The following is a 22379-nucleotide window of genomic DNA, read 5'->3' on the forward strand; positions in this document are numbered from 1 at the left end:
ACCAATATAAAGCATTAGTTTACTTTAAGCTGTTTTCATGGGCTTTATTTTCCCATTTTTAATGGGTAAAGAAATACATATATTGGAAAGTTTCAGTTCTTCTGAAAGGCAGAGAGAGAGAGAAGAAATCCAAGTTTAAAATGCTAACTTAATAAGAATAACTTAATCATTTAATAATTCTTGCACTCCCTTGTTCAGATGAAAAGGATCAGACAGAAGACAGACATGTTGTGCTGTTACCTTCCCAGTGACGGTGGTCAACATTACAAACCAGAAACTCTCTCTTGTCTCCAGAAGGATGATGGGAAAAGTGCAGCCACAAGCAGAGCCGCTGTGGGGAGGGGCGGGGGGCTTTCAGGCTGGCTCCTCATCTGCTAGACACTTTGGTGCCTGTGGCAGCGCCTGAGGGGAACTCCACCCATAGCTTTTGAAGTATATTCAGACAGGCAGTGCTAGGAACGCACCTCACTAATGCCTCATCCAGTACGTTGCTGAGGCAAGAGAAAATGACTATACTGCTAAAACAGTATAGGTCAGGAAGGTCGGAGGTGCTGTCGTTGCGACAAACGTGCAGGTCCCGAGACCTTTGAGCGCTTGGAATATCATGAGGTCACCTACACCTACAGATTTGTGATTCTGAAGGTGAGTGACAAATGTACAGGCAGAAAAGGGCAAATCAAGACATATTATGCGAATACTTTATTATCAATGTGTGAATGGTGTTAGCTTTTTGTCTGGATATTAATAATATATGAAAACTATACACCAAAACCAGGCTCATCCTATTTTTGCTGTATAATTTTTCAAATCGGTATTGAAAGATTCTTTATCTTTATAGATATTTTATATATATTTTTATATATATATATATATATATATATATATATATATATATATATATATATAAGCCAAAGTGCATTTCCTGTTTTTTCCACTTGTCCATGTACACATTGCACCATACATAAATAATTACATTGTAAAAATGACTCCAGTATTTACAAGTATAATATATATTTCATATAATATATAAAACTTTATATTAAATCTAAGTAGATAATATTTGGGATAGTTTGTCAGGTCCATATATTGTCTCGGCACTTCTCTTAAGTCCTAAGTCTGTCCATCCGTCCATCCGTCCACCTGTGCGCGCACCTGCGTGTGTGTTTGTGTTATCTGTGGTTGTTGAGGAGGACTTCCAGCCAGCAGGGGCAGGAGGTGATGAACTGGCGTGAATAGCAGGGTCCCCAGCCTTTGGCGAAGCTGATTCTGACGCTGTTGGGGTCGTAGGGCCCGTCCAGGAAGCCAGGCTCGGCCTGGTGCCGCAGCTGCGCCGAGCGCTCGTAGTCGAACACCTTGATGGAGTAGCCGGGCATGACCTTGCGCACAACCAGGGCACGGCCCCCAGGGGCCTCCAGCGTGGGCGAGTTGACGAAGATTGGACTCTGGCTACGGTTGTAGGCCCACACGCCGTCGGCCTCGCGGCTCAGCAGCAGGCCGTAGCCGATCTTGCCGCGCGTGCGCTGCGCCGAGCCCCCGCGCCGGTCGCCGCCCAGCTGGCCCAGGCACAGCCCCGTGCCTTGAGGTAGGTCGTAGAAGATGCTGACGAAGGGCTCATACACCGGGTAGAGGCGGCCCACCCGCGTGCGGTGCTCCCAGTACGCCACGCTGCACCAGTGCATCTGCTTAGGGGCGTCCGGCGACAGACTGGCGTCTGGAACAGACACAGAGACGGGGGAACGCAGGGTTAGGATCTCGGGAACGCAAAAATGAAGGGATTCTTTATCCAGGAAGATTGTGCACAATGTCAAAACAGCCTTTAAATAAGACAGGCTGTTTTGACATTGTGTACAATCTTCCTTGTACTCACATTGACTTAACCACAAGCCTTCTGTCTGACTACCCATAGCATGTTAAAATCTTAAAATCCAAATTGAAAACAATATTGGATAGAACGCCAAAAAAATCAAAACCCTACCAAACTCCTCTAAAAGCAAATAGTAACTTCTGTCTCCACTCATTGAAAAGCTCTTCTCGCCAGCATGGTCAAATGGCTAGTCCTGGAATACCTGCAGGAGAAGGCGAGGAGTGGCTCCAGACGCCCACCTCCCCATAAATCAGCCTGCTCATTCACTGCTCATTCACTGCTCATTCACTGCTCATTCACTGCTCATTCACTGCTCATGGCTGAGTAGTCCAAGCCCATGGACTCTCCCAATGAATTATAGCTCCCTGGTGTTGAACTTTGCCACACACACACACACACACACACACACACACACACACACACTCTACAGTTTGTGTACATTTCTGCTACTCTGGTCTTCCTCCGCTGATGGAGAGAGCATTTGGGGAGGGGGGTTTCCCTGAGCTCATATCCTGTTCCTCCCCAACAATTAATCTCTCTCTCTCTCTCTCTCTCTAAACCAGTGGGTGGCTGAAGATGGGGGTGCGGTTGGACGGCTAGGGTTAGGGTCCCCTCCCTGCTCCCACTGCAGGCTGGGGGAATGGCATTCAGCTCCCTGACAACTTAGCCCAAGCTCGCGACCCCCTGACCCCCAGGCTTTGGCCTATCAGCTCCCATTAACTCACACACAGAGTGATGCCATTATTTTGCTTCAGAGAGTCTATTGGCAGAAGGGATTTAAAGGGCCCAGTCTGTGGCCCCATTCCTGTCACTGGCTGTGCACTCGGACCCTAATGAATGGCTGGGCTATTTCTCAGAGCGTTTGAGGTGGAGGAACACACACACACACACACTTCATCCAACTCAGAGCACACAGTACAGACACACAGACAGGCACACACATGCGCTGGTGATTTGATGTCGCACAAGTGAAAATACACAGCAAAAAACGCGCAAGCGTTAGAAATAAAGTGCACATCCTGGGAAAGGTATGTCGGGACTACAACTCCGCTGTGGGAAGGGGAACAGGTCTGCCAGCTAGGCTGCCGTACAAGATCTGGATGTGTGTGGGAGTGGAACTCTGGTGGCCCCTCTTGCCTGGGCCCCTGAACGTTACCATTAATGAATTCCTCAGATCCTGCGCAAGCCTGCAAGGCAGTTTTTTTCTTTTCTCCTCCAAAGCCTTTACAGCCCTCTGTCTGCTATCATTTCAGAGGCTTAAAAAAAAAGGCCACAGCCTTATGGGCAGCATAAATGGTGCAGGCCACGCACAAGCCAGTTGAAGACATTTAAGTGAAACACAAAGGCTTTGGAAAAGCTGCGACACATGAGACGATGCCTCCACATCTATACATCTGAGACAATAGAGAGAGATGTAGGCTATAATGATGAGCAGAAAATGGTCAGCAGCGGTTAAGTTTGTCCCTCACCCAAGAGTATCACATAACTTTAGCTTATACAAAAAAAGACAAAGAGACAGAGAGACAATGAGAGAGAAACAGAGAGAGAAGCCAGGGGTGCATGTTCCATGGTTTTAGACATAGGTGTAAAGGATAAAGGTTAATAATCTATTTAATGTTTAGTTTAGGAGCAGGAGATGGACATTCCATGAGGCCTCTGCTTAAGACAGACACACATGTGCGAGACACACTTTAAGTGTGCGAGAGGTGAGGAGAATACTGGGCAGTATTTTGTTATGGAGTAAAGTGTGTGTTTTGGCTGCACCGTGTCTTGCTGAGAGCTGCTCTATAAGTGTGTCATTATGGAGGGAAAGACAGAGAAGAGGATCAATCTTCCGATGACGGGTAAACTCACTGGACTTTCCTTAACAAAACAGGGCCATCTCTCTCTATCCATCTTCTCAATCTCTCTACATTTTGCCACAAATACTCTCTGATTATCCAACACACACAGTTCTGTTGAGAAATGGTCAGCACGACTTCCTAAACTTCTCCCTCACCATCTCTCTGTAGGTTTCAGCCCTTCCCCCTGCTTTATTCGCTCTTTCTGCTTCAATAAATCTGTCTCACTAAATCTCTCTCTCACACACATTCTATCAATCTACCTTTCCCCCATCTAAAGATCACCGTTGACATGCCACCCTTAATACACACATGCTTTTCTCACCAACATTCCTGATCTACAAATCACCACCCACCACATTTCAATGCACCTCTGAATAAAGTGTCTCCACCAGCCGAGCAGGCAGATGATGTAAAGCGATGAGCACACGTTTGGTGCCTTGCGGGAGAGCAGGTATTGGGAAATACACATGATCACACCGACGACAATCAGGACACAAAGGACGCAATCAGGACACAGAGGACGCAATCAGGACACACAGAGGTCCTTCCTGCTGCCCCCTGGAGGTCCCTCCTACACACCCACACACACACACACACGGTCATACTACATACACACAAACACACAGTCACTCGACACACTCAAATGCATACACACATACAAAGTCATACTACACACACACACACACACACACACACACACACACACACACACACACACACACACACAAAGACACGCACACAGTCATACTACATACACACAAACACACGGTCACTCAACACACTCAAATGCATACACACATACAAAGTCAATTTACTGTTAATGGTAGAAAGTGCACTTGGAACATGCTAGTATGGAGATGGAGAACCAGTCAACAGGAGCAACTCCCTGGCTGCAGTCACCGTTAAAGACAGCCCTGTAAACCCTCAGTCATAGCACAACGCTTCCACATGAGCGGAAGGGCAGGACACTGAAGCACGTCTTAAAGAAGAACATTCGAAGACCATCCAACCCTGTCATTTCTGGGGTTCCCCTCACTTCAGAGGGAGCCACAGATACACACATCCGCCCACCGTCCCACACGCACAAGCAAGCTGGGAGCAATTACACCACTTTGCATCTGTTTAACCCTGCCACCTCCCAACAGCTCCGTTTACCCATTAAGAAAGTAACGGCTGCTATTATCGCCATTATATTCTCAGAACTGTCTCCTCCGCACGCCGGTCTCGCAGAGGCCGACAGCCAGCAGACAGACAGCGCGCTCAGCCAGCCCGAGTTCACCACTCGACTTGCGCCACCCAGAAATGCAGCTCTTCCAGGGGCTGCGTCAACTCGGAACCAACCAGCATACGTTCCAGCTCGGCAGCGTCTCGGGAAGTTGTCGTGCGAAGCCGCTACCCATCAATCACCTCTCTTGGAGCTCGCAGGCCTCGGATCGGCGGCATTCTGGATGTGCTTTGCGCACTTCACAGTAACGCAGACATGCAGGCTGGTCCCGGATCAGCACTTAGGGTCCCTGGGCTTCTTTTGAGAACAGGTTGGTAAACACTGGAAGGCGCGCCAGACCTTTGAAAGGCCGTGTGGCACTGTGGTGCGAAATGTGTTGACATTAAAGCCAGGAGCGCTCAGTCAAAGCAGAATGATTTAAATGGTGTTAGCAAACTGCACCCTCAAACAGGGGATTAAAGGTGATGGCTGGGGAGGATGACCAGTCTTTTCTGAAACTGTCTGCATTCAATTAGAGTTAAAGACAGAGGGAACGAGCTACTACAAAACGGACCCGTGTGCAAGCATCCACAAACCAGGCTTGCATTTCAGCCCCAGCTTTTGTTTTGCTTCATTGGTAAACTTCTTCATAAACACACACACACACACACACACACACATGCGCGCGCGCGCACACAGGCACTGCCTTTGAACGTCTGCACTTGCAAATAATGCCCTGTTAAAACTACAGCACAATCACTTGGGTAAACAAATGCGTTTCATGCCTCTTCTCTCATCGCGTGCTTCGCAGGGCAAAGAGCGAGATTGTTCACCAACAAGGAAACTTCTCCATGGAAACCACAGCAGACCTACACGGCTGCGTCTCCTCCTCTGGTCTCTCATTGAGGAAGGAGGAGGATCAAAGCGTTCGAAGCCTGCTCGGATGGCGAAGCCGGTGACTTAAAACTGCAGATGAATCACGCCACAGGCTCCCAGTTTGGCCTCAGGGCACCTCAGTAAACGAGCTCCGGGGGCGTTAGGGCAAGGTGGGAGCATGGGACCCGGGTCGGCGTGGGTTTAATCGTGGAGGATCCAGGAAGCGAAATCGTAGGGTTGGCGGCGCAGCGAGCACACACTCCCTCCAGCAGTCGCTATGTTTACACGGTATGTCGAGCATTTCTGCTCCTGAACGGTGCCTTTTCACGTGGTGGAGGGAAAATGAAGAGCAGAGGGGAAGAGGTGGAAGATGCCCACCCCAAAACACACACACTCACATCCCAACAACACTTCAGTGGGGTGAGCTGGGAGTAATTACTACTGAGTACACGAAAAGATCTCAAGAGTTTCGGTGGCAATCCTCTCTTATTATCCCCCTAATGCTTTTAAAAGCACCATGCAGGGAAGAAAGGACAGAACAAGAGGAGAGAGAGAAGAAGGAGGCAGAGAGGGAGAGAGAGAGAGAGACAAACAGCAGCATGGCTGAGCTGGCCTGTCATCTCTTCCCACCAAACTGCAGGCCTACATCCCTGTCTTTATCATCCCCTCTAATCCAGAGAATTCTGAAAAGATGAACTCATTCCTCCGCAGCTCAGAGCAGAGCTGCTGCCGGTCCGTTTAACTAGAGGGAGAGAGAGAGAGAGAGAGAGAGAGAGAGAGAAGGGGGGAGTTGCAGTCTCTTATCCTGTGCCAAGGATTATATTCCCCTCCAGCTATTAGACTCTACCACTAGGCTGACAGGCAGAGGGGGAGACAGACTGAGGGTATGTTTATGTGCACGCGTGTGTGTGTGTGTGTGTGTGTGTGTGTGTGTGAGTGTGTGTGTGTGTGTGTGTGAGTGAGTGTGAGTGTGTGTGTGAGTGTGTGAGTGGGAGAGAGAGGGACAAAGACAAAGAGGTGGGAGGAAGAGGAAAGAGAAAGACTACATTTTATGGTGCACGGAATTCATCTTTTGACGCCACTCTTGACAGACCAGAGCATTCTTTTTCCAACTCTGGCTGGACAGTGAGGCTGCTCCTGGGGATCACGGAGTTCTTCCGAGTGGGAAAAACTGAAGCAGAATAAACACGGCAGGCCAGGCCCCAAGGCCTCGGTCCTGTGAGGTAAGGCTCAGGTTTTTAGACAACTATCACTGCAGGGCAACTTACAGCTCTCCAGCGGGCTACATTTAGGCTGGCGTCTGTGCTATCTGTGCCATCAAACACGGCTCTATCAGCCAGACACACTAACCGGCCCTGCGCTTTCACACAGATGGATTTCTCTCTGCTTCTCTCCCCCTCTACTACCTCCCCATCTGCGCTCTCTCTCTCTCTCTCTTTCCCATTCTGTGGGGCCCCATAACGTGTTCGGCGACATTAACAAAGCGTGAATGAGCACCGGCCAGCTCGAGCGAGCGAGTGAGCAACTGAAGCCCGCAGAGAACTGCGTGCCTCCACCTCTCCCTCTCCTGTCCCGTTGTCGACGAGGAAGACCTGTCGGATCGATAAGCGCCCCCTCGCCCCTGCTGGGCCGCGGGAGGCCAGCCGAGTCCGACCCAGCGCACACTGCTGTTCATGCTCCGTCAAGCGAGGCAGAAGACGCGAGCGAACCAGCCTCTCTGGAGGGAGCCGGAGTGGGTACTGGCGGCCCGTGTGCACTGCTGCTCCGAGCCAGGACGCGGAACCCGGATTGGTTCCCTCCGCTGGATCGGTCATAAATGACAGGTCACAACTAATCCCAGCACAGGCGTGGATGCGACAACGCTACGCATACATGAGCAGCGCTTTCCACCTGCACGCCTGAGCGCTGTTGTATTTCCAGTAGCGTATTTTCCAGCACAAGCGGCAATCCGTGCACAGAAACACAAATGTCATTTCTGCTGCGAGGTCCAGGGGCACGAGTCTGCCGCAAGCGCACCGCGGCATGAGATCGCACGCCGGTTCATCCGTGTCTAGAGGTTTGTTTAAGACAAAGGTTACGGAAACGGACGCCACGTGCCGGAGGTGATGGACGTGCGCTTGACTTAGCGGATGCCGGAGTACTGATCGGCCGGCTGGGTCTCACACGCTGAAGGCAAAATGGGATCTGTCAGCACGCCGACAGACGCGCTCCGTTTCGATCGGCGCTGCCGCGCTCATACGAGGGGCCCGACACCGAGCGAGTGCTGCTCACTGTCCGCAAGACATTACGCTGATCAAGTCACGTACTGCCATCAGCATCAGCTTGGAACAGTGTACTGGGAAACAGTGGGTGAGACATGGGCGAGCCGTGGGTGAGCAGTTTGTGAGCACTACAAAAGAAAACAGCTCTGTGGAGTGGCACTGGGGTTCTGAAAGTGTCTACGAAGCTGCAGTTGCCATTATGTGTTAGCCTGAGCCTGACAACTCTTTCACCCGAGGGAGGGAGAAGAAGCCACATCAGGAAAGGTCAGATCTAAATCTGCTGCAAATACATCCACTGTTAGCAAAATGTTAGCTAGTCTCAAGCCAAGCCAACAGGGACACACACACACACACACACACACACACACACACACACACACACACACACACACACACACACACAGCCTACCTTGCTCAGTGTGGAAATGTCGGGCTGCGTAAGTGCACCTTGCTTTAGCCTCACTGTGCCGCGGCTCTTTGCACTTTTAAAAATACCACCTGCCATCGGCGGCAACTGTCAAAGCTCCTCGGGAGAGGAAAGCAGGAAAACAATCCTTCACCTCATTTTAGTCACCCGACTGGACCACACGTCCAAATCCCCCCGTTCCCACCCTGACAGAGCCATGCGCATGCATTTGTAAGTGCCCGCCCTTGAAAAACACTGAGAAAATAAAACAAAATCCAACACACGCCGTCAGCTTCCATAAATGCCTCCTCTTCCGCCCGCTCCCCTGGGTCAGGGCCCGGGGGGGGGGCTTTCAGAGCACCCACCGCTCAAACGGGGCATTGTTCGTCCCAGCCCCCACCCCACGCAGCCTTGAGAGTGGGCTCGCTAAAACACTAAACCAACAGTTGGACATTCCATACATTTTTAATGGCACGGCTGGCCCTTTATCTGTTGTCCTAACCCTGTGGCCTGGCCTGCATGAATGGCTCCATTGGAGGAAGCGTGTGGGTGCGCAGGAGCGCCTCCTGGAGGACAGAGGGAGTGGCAGCAAGCAGAGCGGCCTTTCCGCCGCGCAGGGCTGGGCAGTGAGCCTCCGGGTGAAAGCAATCACTTGCAAGCTCCGCGTGTTTTTAAACGCCGGGGATCGGCGCAGGACGGGGCCTGGTTTTCTGTGGCACGCGTGCAGCTGTCCGAGCGCCGGGATCACCCGCGTGCGTTAGGAAGGGCCCGGATTACACGTTAGCAGCTATGCAGAGGAAGTGGCCTGCCGGCCAGTGTGCCACATCAGTGTGGACGCTAAACCTGCAACAAGGCTTAGATCGAGGTTGGGCTGACCATCGGGGTCGAGGACAGAATCAGCATATCAACTCAAGGCCGAAATGCCCGATTCAAAAAAGCTCCGTCATTTAGAGAAGCTTCCAGTGAGCCCCTGGGAGTGCAAGCACTGCCCAGAGCCTAACAGTGTTGCCATGAACAAGTAAGTAAACACGGTGTGTGGCAGCATAGTCTCTGTTGACTCAGGGCTGATTTTGCAGGCAGCTGCCGTGCCGTTCTCCAGATTAACAGGTTTCTATTAGCCGAGCAGAGAGTGAAGCATCTGACGCCACACCTCTTCATCCAGTGAGTGATTAACGCTTGTGCTTGGGTTCAAACGAGCTGCAAAGCCTCCTGATGAATGGCTAGTTGCAATCATAAAAAACGTTAAAATGAAATACGATGCGGGCAGGCTTGAACACTATATGTATTGTGTTGCTGTGCTGTTATAAAAGTACATAACAGCTCTGTTAAAAAAAGACCCCCCCCCCCCCCCCAAACACATACACACACACACGCCTTGCAAAAGCCTCACATCTTGAAATCCTTATAACACTCAAACAACCTGGAGAGAAAACAAAAGATTCTAATCTAATATCCTTGAGATCTCATTCCAATCCCACATCAAGAGGCCAAACAGTGTGTGGACGGACGGACACACACACGCACACGCACACACCATAAGGACTTGCACACTGTGAACACACTCACTTGCCCATAAGGAGATAAGACAGCACCAATCTGTGTCATTACACATTCAAACATTTTACAGACAATACAGTTGTCTGTACAGTTTTTCGGTAGGCCACACCTACTTCCTTTAAGGCCCTGAAAACAGACTGAAAACAGGGATGTTGGGACAGCTCTGATGTGAAGCACCTATTCCCAGCCCTGCGTCAGAGGCCCAGACACAACCAACGCAGTGGAGACGTCGAGCTGGCAAGGTAGCTGTTGTCTGATGACTGATAACCACGTTATTTAACGGGAAAGGGGAAGCCTTCTCTCCGGACAGGAACACACATTCGAGGAGAACCCCATGGCTTCAGTCACAGCACAGTGGCGTGTGTGTGTGTGTGTGTGTGTGTGTGTTTGGGTCAGTGCATGTTTGTAAGAGACAAAAACATTTTTTTGCTCAGGATGTTCAGTGTCACATGCTCCATACGTAAAACTCAGAACAAACCTTGGCAGGAAAGTTCAGTTAATGAGCACAGACACACACCCAACACATACATGCACACACACAAACACACATCACCTCCAAACCACTGGCCTTCTCTTCAACATTCCTCATCCTCCCCCTGCCGTCAAAGGGGCGATTGAGCGGGGCCCAGCGGTCCGGCGCTACGCAGCCAAGGCAGGCTTTTTAAAACAGGATGTTTGGCCGAGGCCTCCTTCCCCTCAAATAAACAATCCGCAGAACCTGGTTTTTTGGAGGCTGGGTGGAAGTACTCGAGTCACATTATTTCCACATCCCGTATCCTGGATCTCTCCAGAGCCTGGGTGAATGCGGCCATGCTCGGAGGCTGCGGTGGAAACCTGAGGCCCTGTGCCAGGCAGAAAGGGGGCGGAGGCCGGGTGGGCTGCAGCCCACTGGGGCGAACCCAAGCAGCGGGATGAGGGGGGCAGGGAGGAATGGGCCCGGAATGGCTCGGCTACCCCTCACTAGAGTCTGGGATTTCACCCCACTGGAGGGAGGCCCAGGGTCTGGGCTAGGAGGGAGCATGTGTCACAGGCGGCTGAGGGGATGCGTGTCTCCTACGTAAGTGGGAACGGCAGGAAATGAGGTAAACCACGGCAGAGCGTCCCATGAGAACAACCGCTAAAATTAAAATGCAGCACTATGACATTCACTTAAATAAATTCCTCAGATGTGCATTGGGGTATGTCAAAGTTGATGTCATCTGGGTGATGTCATCCCAACCGTAGTGGCTTGTGTCAGTGAAGGACAAAACCCATCTCGTCAGCCTTTTGGCAGTGACTCAGCATCAAGGAGTTGGAATGTGGGCACATTTACAGTTCACGGTCTAATAACACAAAGTGTGGAAAATAACATTAAAAAGCACAATGGCCTTAAACTCAATCTAGGCACAAATGTCTGTGAGGAAGCTAATGAGCTCAATTCCAGGGAAAGATATCAAATGCATTTTAAACTGCTTGAGAATTTACAGATGCAATCTAATCAGGGCTAATAAGAACAGCCATACATGCTTTGATTACTCTGTTTAATTATGCTGCACACATATGCGCACACACACACACACACACACACACACACACACACACACACACACACACCCACACCAGGAATGAGTTAAACTTTTGAGGTGGTTCAAGCTGACCTAGTCACACAGGCATGTGTGTTTATACTGCATGTGCATCAGAGAACAACAACATGAAAACAACATTCTGTGTGTCTGTCTGTGTGTGTGTGTGTGTGTGTGTGTCAGACTATCATTCTAGAACAGAAACCCCCACTTGTCCTGAACAAAAAACCTACACAGCACTTCTACTGTAACTGGAGCTGCGGCTGGTCTACCTGCACAACACCAGCCCACTGCAAGCTGACAAACAACAGCAATAGAAATATCAATGTGAATGTGGCAATACACTCAAAGTCTGATTCACTGCCCGTGTGTGGCCAATCCACTTGTGATGGTCACAAAACACAGCAAAATCCCGACTGATGGATCTACGCCCCCAGTGCTCTTTTGTGACCAGTTAGGTGTTAATTCAACTCTGGATATTTTGCTAGGTAGCGTCTTCTATACATTGCTTACTTACTCATTTATGTTGTTGCCATATGCAGCTTATGCCAGTAGCTTTAGAGTCAGTCCTACTGGAGAGGCTAAAGGAAGCTGAACTTTAATGATGGAAGTCAGGAAGGAGATACATCTGAACAGGCAGCTGAACAGGCAGCTTCCCGCAACGTCTGTGCCCTTCTGCTCCTCAGACCGGTGGAGCAGAACTCCCAAGTCTGGCCAAACAGGGACGAAGTGGAAAATATCCAGGTCTTCTCAGACAAATCTCGGAAGGTGGGTGGTATCACTCTTAAAGCATGCCAGCTGCAGTTGGATGCCTGGTGAAAGTGACGAGGCATTCTTCCCATTCCGAACAAGCATGACTGATGCCAGCTCTAGCAGACCCAGGCAACAGTGGCGTCTAGGAAAAACCAAGCCTGGCCTCACAGTGATGACACAGCTCACGCTGCACTATGTTGACTGATGCACACAATTATGATGCAATACCACATGAATGTACACTTGTACAGTTGTACAGCTGTAAACAGTCTGGACAGGTTTCCTTCTTGACATCTGGCAGTTAGTTCCACTGTACTTTTTAACAGAGCGTTTGTTGTTGTTGTTTTCAAAATCATGACGTCGGTGATTTCGAATGTAAAATTTTTTTTTTTAAACCCTTCACTTTAATTATTTGTATGTTATCTGATGAATCAAAAGCCCCAAGAGCACAGCGAGGAACTAGCAGCGAGGAGGCAACAGCGTGTCGCTGCTACACACCCGGAGGCCAGAATGCGTGAAATGCACAGATCACAGAACAGGGAAACACACACGGTTATACAGGAAGCAATGAGCAATAACTTCAAAGGGCATCGTCGCTCTAACGTCCACACAACTGAGAGCTGGGAGTGAGGAAACAGGTGTTCCGCAGTTCTAACCCAGCCACAGATTCAGCACACACACACGCACGCAGGCGCGCACACGCGCTCGCACACACACACACCCTGGGGCTATATGTTCTGTGGGCATACTTTGATAACGCAACACTTAATCAATAATTGTAGTTTATCACACACCCAAATCCACACTGATACCAACAAAAACAGAGTTAGACAGACACATGCACATTACAGCCCCCAAACAGTTATTTTAACACAAACTAGAGTCACCAGGATTTAATTAAAACACACTTATGTACAGTGAAGTTTCTAAGTAACTGGACAGAGTCATGTGCCTTGTATTGGCTCTGTAAACCAGCAAAATGGCTTTGAAATGAAGTAAAGGGACTTTTATCTACAATAGCTGAGCCATATAGGAATAACATCCATTTATATACTTTCCTTCTCTTTCTATTTTAGAAGGCCAAAAGTAACTGTAATTGTATGCACAGTTGTTTTTTGGACAGCTGTGTGCTGTTGCAACATTAATTCATGCACAAGCGCACTAACACAGAGTCTGGAGCTGATTCTAGATGTGGTGTTTGCATCTGGAGTCTGTTTTGGTTGTCTTTCAACATAAGAATCAAAGAAGCATCAATGCCAGGACTTCATGAAGCTGACAAATCAGAATAAATCAGAGACATGCCCAAATCATTACAGTTGTCACAGTCGACTGTTTGGTAGTTTACTAAGATTCGAGAATGCACTGGTGAGTTCATAAGTAGCAAATGACCAGACGAACCACAGAATATTACAACAGTGGATCACTGAAGAATATTTTAGCCATAAAGGAAAACACTTCAGATCAAGAACAATATTCAGAATGTCTGTAGATATGCATCAAAAACAACCAGGAAGCCAAAACGCTGACTGCTGACTGAGGATACGTGTAAGGAGCATCCCAACTGCCCGGATACGACAGCATCTGGTAGCAGAACAACGATCCAAAGCAATCTAATAAAAAGGTGCGATTTGTTTTCATCGCTAACTAAAGATAGGCTGCTGCATGAAATGAATAAAAAAGATCCCTATATGATTCACTCAATATACATGTAAAAATGCTTTTTGCCATTCTATCATGATAATTGTAAACGTTACGTAATATGTATGTTTAAATAAACATTTTATCCAATTATTTTCATATAGGAACGAGAAAAATACCAAGTATGCTTGGTATGCTTAAATCACTATAGCAGTATCAGTCAGAGATATCACAGTTCAGTATTTTTCCCCTGATTATTTAGGCTTAAGTTCCACTGAATCCAGAGGAATGTTGTGAAGTAATGAAGTGCATGCAAGCCCAGATGCTGAATCCCAGTCAGACTGAATGAGGCAAGCCTTCTTCTCCCTCCCTCTCTCTGTGTTTTTCTCTCTCAAACCACCAGAACACAACTTTCAAGTTAAAAATCAAGAGTTGAACAAAAACCTCTGCTCCAGTTGAGTCGTGCTCTGCAGCGATTGTCAAACAGCAAGGGATAAATATTGGAAGCAGGTATTACAGTAGCCCAGGGGCTGCAATGTGCTGCTGCAGTAACCTCAACCGCACCCTCCCCCTGAAATTCTGCCCTGTGGCCCCACTTTTAAGAGCTTTCCTAGTTCCTGCGCGTGGGGTAGGGACGAGGGTGGGGGGAGCAGACGCTCGAGCACTGCACGATTGATCTCTGCTTTCTGGAGGCCAGAAGGGTGCGGTGCTGGAGACGGATGTGGGGGAGTACTGATAAGCGCTTGGGGAGAAAAGGAGAAAGATTCCTCTCTTCTCCAGCGCGCCGAGGGAATTCCTAAGGAATATCATTTCTGAGCAGCTCTGTCCGATGCACGGACCAAGAGAAACATAATTACTTACACAGCAGCTAATAGGATAGACTGGAGGTATTTGAGAAACCTGGGAAAAATAACCTAACTGTAAGGGTTATGACATGCTTCACTAAAGATTACTGCTAGTTCCTGCTGCTTGCTTAAACCAGTCATTAGACCTGAGCAACTAAAGAGAAGCAGAGTTGGGCGAGCCCAAGTTTTCAAATTTATTTTTTCCAACCCCACACTAGAGAAACAATACTCTATTTAGCAAAAAAAAAAAAGAGAGATCAGCCGTGTGCCCGCCACAACAGCATAGTCAGTTCAAACACGTCTGCAGTGCACCAGTCTATTAGAATTACCCAGAGTGTTTGAACCGACATTTGTTGACATAGGGAGGGTCCCTTGCTTAGAGAGTAGTGGTGGCGGGACACATCAGCAGGAAAGCCATGCAGGCTTTTCCCTCTGCCGTGGCCATGATCCTGTGCATGCACGATGTGCTTCCAGGCTGTGTGAGACAGGCATGCTGAGTGCATGCCGTGAGAGGGGAGTGTTTCTTCTCAAATCAGGAGGCCGGACCTCCTCTTGTTCGTTGGTGTGGTCCTGTTCACATGAGGAGAAAATGTCCTGCCTGCCTCTCCCCTCTTTCCCTGCAGTCCACGTTTATCCTCCCTAGATAGAGCTGTAACTCTGCTTGTGTGTGTGTGTGTGTGTGTGTAAGGTTCCAAATGTGCATGTGTGCATGCCTGCGATGGATAAATGCATGTGGGAGAGTGGTCTGTGCGTCCCTGTGTGTGTGTGTGTGTGTGTGTGTGTGTGTGTGCTTGTGCATGTGTGTAAATGAGTGTGTGTCCAAGCAAGCTTGGATCTTATTACAATTTGATCCCACTCAAATATTTCTGAAAGAAAAACAGAGGAGGGTAGGCCGGGTCTGTGGCCAGCCCGTCCGGCCCACCGCACCGCAGCCTCACAATGAGAGCTTTATTTGCGTTGCACTCTCCCCGATCTGTATGCTCTTTAATGAATTTGACGACATTTATGTTGTCAAGCACAACATAAAAGCCAAATTACCTGCAAAGTTTGCACATGTATCCCCTTCGCATGGGAAGCCATAGTTTCAAACAGCAAAAAAACAAACCAAACCCTAGCTCCTACCACACTGGGATAGCAACGTTAACCTATTCCTGCCCCTATGCAGGAGCAGGCGTTAGAGGCATGTAAGACCCAGCTTTCATCAGGAACTCGGACTTGTTTGGCTGATGTGTGGGGTAAATCGTACAGGTGTGATAAAACACGACATCCGGAGCATATCAATGCCTCAGGGATAAATGGCTTACTGTGTGATTTATTCCATAAATTTACTGCTTCTTGCAGTGAAAAAAAAAAAAGAGAGAGAGAGAGAGAGAGAAAGAGTGAGAGAAAATACCTGACACAAGGTCATCGTTGCAGGCACATAGCTTTTGTTTGAACAGTGAAATTTCCTCAAAGGTTGCAAAGACAGCGCAGAATTTCACAACCAGAGCATGGGGCATGCTAATGTTTAGCTGCAGCTAGCTGCACAGTTGCTAGGCTAAGCAATGGTGTACTCACAGGGCTGTGGGTCCACAAAAAAAACCAACTCACCTGAGAATTCCCCTTGGGTGACGTTTGGCGAGCTGGCAGCCTCCATTTCAGTGTAAGACAGTGTGGAATCTGACAGATCTAGAGAGAGAAGAGGCCATTAGTGTGACATCAGCGTGTAAACTCTTGTCAAAATACTCACAGCTCAGCAGAGGAGATATTTATATTATCCATTTCTCACCAGCAATCTATTTAAGCATGTCAACATGGCAGCATTTTCAGGTTCCTTGCTATGGCATCTCAGCAAATGGCAAACATGCAACTGTTGCCGGTAACTGCACACAAAGGATGCTGCTCATCTTGAAGAATGCTTGTTCTTTAGAATGGTGTCACATTTGCTCCTTCTTACAGTCGTTGCCCAGGGCTGGGCAGTGGCAGTGTGCGTGTGTGCGTGTGTGTGTGTGTGTGTGTTGGGCTGGGGGGTATCCCTGCCTAGCCACTGACCCAGTGGCAGGTTCCAGCAGATCCCACCCTCATCCAGGCCCAAGCCCAAGCCGCCTCCACACTGGCATGCTGAAAATGGGTCCCCCGGATGCTGGCTGCAGCCTCCAAGCTCGCTCGCTCACTCTACGTCTCCCTCTCTCTCTCTCTCCGCTGCCGCACACATTCCTGGCCACTGTGCCTAATTGCCACCATTAAAATTCTTCACGTTGCTGTACACTATGCTTCCTCTCTAGCTCCCTCCAGAGCTAGCGATCCGTCCAGTGGGAGGGAGCCCGGGTGCCACTGGCTACACTACAAGGTCCAGCCTATTTTGTTACGTGTTTTTTTTTTTTTGGTTGGTCATAGGGTAAATTATACTTTTATGTATTGGTCTGAGCCAATTGTTTTACTACTAAGAGACCATTCGCATGATAGTGTTCATGTGTCTGTTGCTGCCTTTAGAAGCAATATGGCTAAAATAAGACTTGCATCCAACATACATACGCACAGCGCTCAAATGTGAATTTTAGAACTGTTTTCATTGATAAGAGTAATTAGTACTTCATATTCTCAAATGTGTATATGTTTGTGCATGTGAATGTGCATGTGTGTGTAGGTTCACACATGTGCGCGCACGCGTGTGTGCGCGTGCATGTGCGTGTGTGTGTGTGTGTGTGTGTGTGTGTGTGTGTGTGTGAGGCTCACCCAGTGGCTTGTGTTCATCGCTAGGGGAAAGCCTTGAGTATGGAGGAGGGGGCGACTCTGCAGAAGAACAGTAGCATTAAAACAGAATCACAGACATGTCCTGCCCTCAAACTACTGAACTGTAAGTACATGGTGTAGCCTAAATAAGGCTGGAAAACAGAGCTGATCCACCGATGCTGCATTCCTGATGTTCAAAATGTCTGTATTTGATTAGTACTACTACAGTGTGTAAAGCTAAATAGGTCAGAAACAGGGGAAAAAAAGTTCAAGTCCCACACATAATTTACGGTTTAAACTTTGAAAAGAAAATTACTAATTGAAATAAATGTTAACACCCAAACAAAACCACTATAATGCAAAACAGCATTATTGTAGATTCCCCCTCAATTTTGGTGATTTGCTTCTGAAAATCAAAACAACAAATAATGTTTGTATTGTATCAACATTTTACAAGCCAACATATAAATGCAACATGAAAAACTAGACACGATCTTTCAAAAGATGTCTCAAGCGCAATGAGTGATGCTGACCAATTTTAAAGGAGAAAACATTCCCTACGTATTTCTGGCTACCTGTCTGGAAGAGGGGGGACTATGCTGGAACACGGTTCCAAACGTCATGCTGGTTGCCCTGGACTAACATGGCCTTTTTAAAAGAATTTTAAAACATTCAGATACTGCTGAAAAGATTGTGGGGTCGTGACCTCAGAGGACAAAACTTCTGAAAGAAAAGATAAACTGGTCATAAGAACGCAACGGCAGCACGAAAGAAGCAAAGTGGGTGAACACGTAGTGACCTCGCCTAGAGGGAGAAGGCACGGAACAAAAAAAAGGGCCATAATAGCTCCTGTCTCTTTAAGAGTGGCGGCAGTAATTGCCAGGATCCTAACTCAGTCACTCAGATACACAGCTAGTCAGTCTGGCGCCAGTAGTACGCAAACTGTATATTATCACCACTCCTTCACCTAAATAGCATGAGGGGACCTTCTTAGGCAAAAGGCCTTTTAAAACGCAACTTGAAACTGATCTCATTTCAAAGGGATTAATGCCTAACCAAATAAAAGAAAAAAGAACAGGGCCTTTTGCCCGCACGCAGCCAAGTCGCATTTACCACCCGCTTTCAGATGTTTTAATGTTGTGAATCCATTCCTACTTTTGGGGGATTTTGTGATAAATCAATTAAGGTTTTTATACGTTTTTTACGTTTTATAAATTTGGGCACATGGTATATAAAAATACTCAAACGTGTGCGAATGAAAGTTAATGAAAATTAGTTAAAAAAAATATTTAAAATTACCGAGACAAAAAACCCCAACAACAAACAAACAAACAAACAAAAAACCGGTCTGGTGGATCTGTTTATGCATTTTTATCCCGCTATAAATCCATGTTTAATTAGAGTAAATAAAAACTCTGCTTATCTTGACAACAGTCTAGCACAGACACAGCTTTGGACTGTAAGGTCTGTCTTTCGCGTAGTTTGTGAACATGCGCAAACGTCAACGGCGGGTAGAACATTTCGGATCCGAGAGGCCCCTGCTCAGTCGCATGGAGAAAATACCCCCTTTAACGGGACACGAACGCACGCATGCCCCCGCAAAGCCTCGGGAGGGGCTGTTCTCCATCTCATACATCTCTGAGCCAAGGCAAGTGCGATTAGCGCTGTGATCGAAAACACAACCGGTCCAATACACTGTTATTTATACTTGGTGTAATAAAAAAAACTTGATTTTTGTTTATTCATTACGTAAACCCTAATAAGAAATATGAGTAACCGCCGTTTCCAGACCGTTATTCTGCAGTTTCTGTGAAGCAAAACGAGCTGTCCACCGCGGAGGCGACATCGCGCTCTTCAGAAAAAAAAGTTTATTGCATGGAGCAGACCCAACACTAGAATGTTAAAGGTTGGGCCTACTTATAAGTTTAAAACAGAATTCTCCACTTTCGTCAAGGACGTTGCAAAAGAAAGGTGGGTAGCTGGCAAGCTTTTCTTTTTTTTCTTTTTTCTTTTTTTTTGTGATGCACACGTGGTCCCCAGGTTAGCTAGGCTACTCTGCAATAAGTCACTGTTTGGCCAACGTTTATAAATCTTAATGCATACGCCACCAATGTAGACTGTACAAACCTAGCATTCTATGAGATTTTTTAGGATTTGAATTCGATTTTCCTACTCTGTTTTTAATAGTCTACTTTTTATTTAATTTCTCAATTTACATCACAAGTTCCACTCAGATCTTCTCTTTCATTAGTTTCTTAATATATGAATCACTTTGATTAATGAATAGCTCTGCTATAGGTCAAATGGGTTATGAAATGATACAAGCCATAACGCACAAAGCAACTGGCAAGCCTTAAGTAATCTTCATATCATATTAAAAAGGTCTATGCACTTAATAAACTTCAGTGAAACGCCTACTTATGACCGTGTTTTGGTCTTTTTAGTGGGGTAATTCAAGGCTGTGTGCTTAAATCACAGAATTACTTAGATGCTAAAGGTTAGTCGTTTCCACTGTAAAAGCAGATGCTTAGAAAACTGAGAAATGATTGTGAATGCGAACAGTTCAGTTGACACCTTTCTGTATAACACTTTCTTGCTCAGTTTCAGATAAACACTCTCCACACTTGCAAGTGTTGGTCCAGTTTGATTTGAACCTGGGGTACATATGGGCGGCTGCAGAGTGTTAGCTTCTTTTTTTATCAAAAGCACCTGTAACATCCTAATCAGCCTGTCAAAGAACAAGGTCCCGATCCAACACTTCTTGCTTGCAAAGCCAGGGAGAGCATACGAAGCCTGTCACACAGAATAGTTACATACCACATACTGCAATACTAGGCATCTCCAGTTACTCTGAATCTGAGAAACGCTAGCGGTGGTCAGTCGTTAACACGTTCCTTATAGCATTGCCAAATCAAGTCAAACTAATTAACTATAACCTACAGGGAAGCCTTTCTTAGTGCACCACAGACTTTATATTCAGAATCTACAGCTTGAACAACATAAGAACAGGTATCCTTACCTGGCCCACAGAGACGACTGTAATGATATGGGTTGCAGCACACCACGGGGCCATCCTGTGTCCCGAAGCTCTTGCACTCACAGAGCGGTTTGAGCTGGGCCGTGTGCTGCAGGTCAGACCACCGGTAAAGCTTACAGATTAGCAGCTGAGGGGGAGCCATGTGGCCGCCTAACCGCAGCTCGGTCCGCGATACCATTACACAGTCGCTTGGCATTCCCCCTTTGGACTCCACGGCTTCCAACAGAGTATCCAATGTTTTCTCTTTTAGCCTTTTTAATAGCGAGTAGGTGGCGGTCTTGAGTTCCTGCTCCATTACGGAGCGAGGCTTCGCCTCTTGACTCTCAGGAGAACCGTTGTCCCGAGATCCAAGGTTCCTCAGCACGAACTGACACGAACTCGGTTCCTTACCCTGAGCAGCCTGGGGGGTCCTGGATCCAGAATGGTCCCGATCTTTAAATAAACAGCAAGTGACTGTCCTACAATCGCTGTCCTGCAAGGACCGAGGGCTTCCCTGATCCAGAACACACACTGCACCCCCATCTTGGTCCAAAGTGACCCCGGAGCCGCCGATCTCACTGGGATTCCTGGCACACACTCCCCCATAGTCCACGCCAAGTGACCCGCTTGGGGTCATCGGTCCGAGTTCCGTCTTGGGAATTTTTTCTGGGTTGTTACCAAAAAGATCGTCCGGAGACCCCTCGCTACTTTTGCCATTTCCATCGCCCCCCTCTTTATCTGGAATCAAACGGCTTCTCCAGAGTCGCCGCACAAGACCTGAGCGTTTCGTCCTGAACATACGACAATTTAAAAATCTAGATGTGCTTTTATTTTTGTTCAGCTCTCCGCGTTTTAAAACTGTTTCTGAGATCGTACAACATTAATGTTTGCTGATTGCTGTGCAATATATGCACAGCCGAGCACTGTATGTCGGTGGCAAAACCACAACATTAGTTTAGAAGGCACAATGTTATGTAGCATTAAAATACAATGCGTAAAATAAAAGCAAGGCTCAACAGAAATCAAAATGCATTCAACTGTGAATGCCGTCAAGTTAAAGAAAGACGCTATGCAAAATGCAACTACTTAAAAAAAAGTTTACCTATGTTCTATTTACTAGTTTACGTGATAGGAAATATGTGTATATTACGCATAATTTAGGTTAGAGACAATACTGACTAAAGTGACGTTCTGGCTAAAAATCACGGAAAGATATAGGCTAACATATATCGAAAAATAATTTGCACGTTCTTAAATGGTTCGGACTTTGAAACACATTCAGATCCACACTATAGCGGTACTAGAGACATGAATGAAGCTCCTCCGCGAATTAATTCCACAGAAAAATCCTGCCGGAATTCACGATCCCGGTTGATTGCCACTGTTGCAGCGCACTCCTATTTAGTCATCCAAAATATCCGTGTGCTGCGGCCAGAAAAGGAACAATCCGTGGACTAAAGTGTGCTCCCGATCCCGTGTTCAGACCTGGTCAAACTACAGCCCAGATCTCTCTCTTTCTCCGTTTCTCTCCCTTTTTCTTTTTTTTCTCCCCCCGACACACACACACACACACACACACACACACACACACACACACACACACACACACACACACACACACACACACACACACACACACACACACACACACACACACGGGGCCCCTGAGGAGAGCGATGGAGCCATTGGCTGACTACCATCATGTGCTAGTCTAGACACTTTGGCGGCTCTGAGCTGCACTGATTGTTGCGCAAACAAGGTTTCAAGTTTCTTAACTCTTAAAGGCGTAACATCCATCTCTTTCCTTTAACTTTATGCATTCTAACCGAGTCGATTCTTTA

General features: G+C 47.5%; 1 protein-coding gene across 1 annotated transcript; it reads right to left on the reverse strand.

The window, feature by feature from the left end:
* Positions 1 to 684: 684 nt before the first annotated feature.
* Positions 685 to 22174, reverse strand: smad6b (SMAD family member 6b). The gene is made up of 4 exons (XM_027022385.3): positions 20542 to 22174; positions 17526 to 17582; positions 16401 to 16478; positions 685 to 1711 (listed from the first exon to the last, which is right to left on the reverse strand). Exons 1-4 carry the CDS (start codon positions 21335 to 21337, stop codon positions 1170 to 1172), a joined length of 1473 nt encoding a protein of 490 aa, XP_026878186.2. The 5' UTR covers positions 21338 to 22174; the 3' UTR covers positions 685 to 1169.
* Between the last annotated feature and the right edge of the window lie 205 nt (positions 22175 to 22379).

The sequence above is a fragment of the Electrophorus electricus genome, chromosome 6, assembly GCF_041902795.1.
Source record: "Electrophorus electricus isolate QZ-2024a chromosome 6, ASM4190279v1, whole genome shotgun sequence".
Lineage (NCBI taxonomy): Eukaryota > Metazoa > Chordata > Actinopteri > Gymnotiformes > Gymnotidae > Electrophorus > Electrophorus electricus.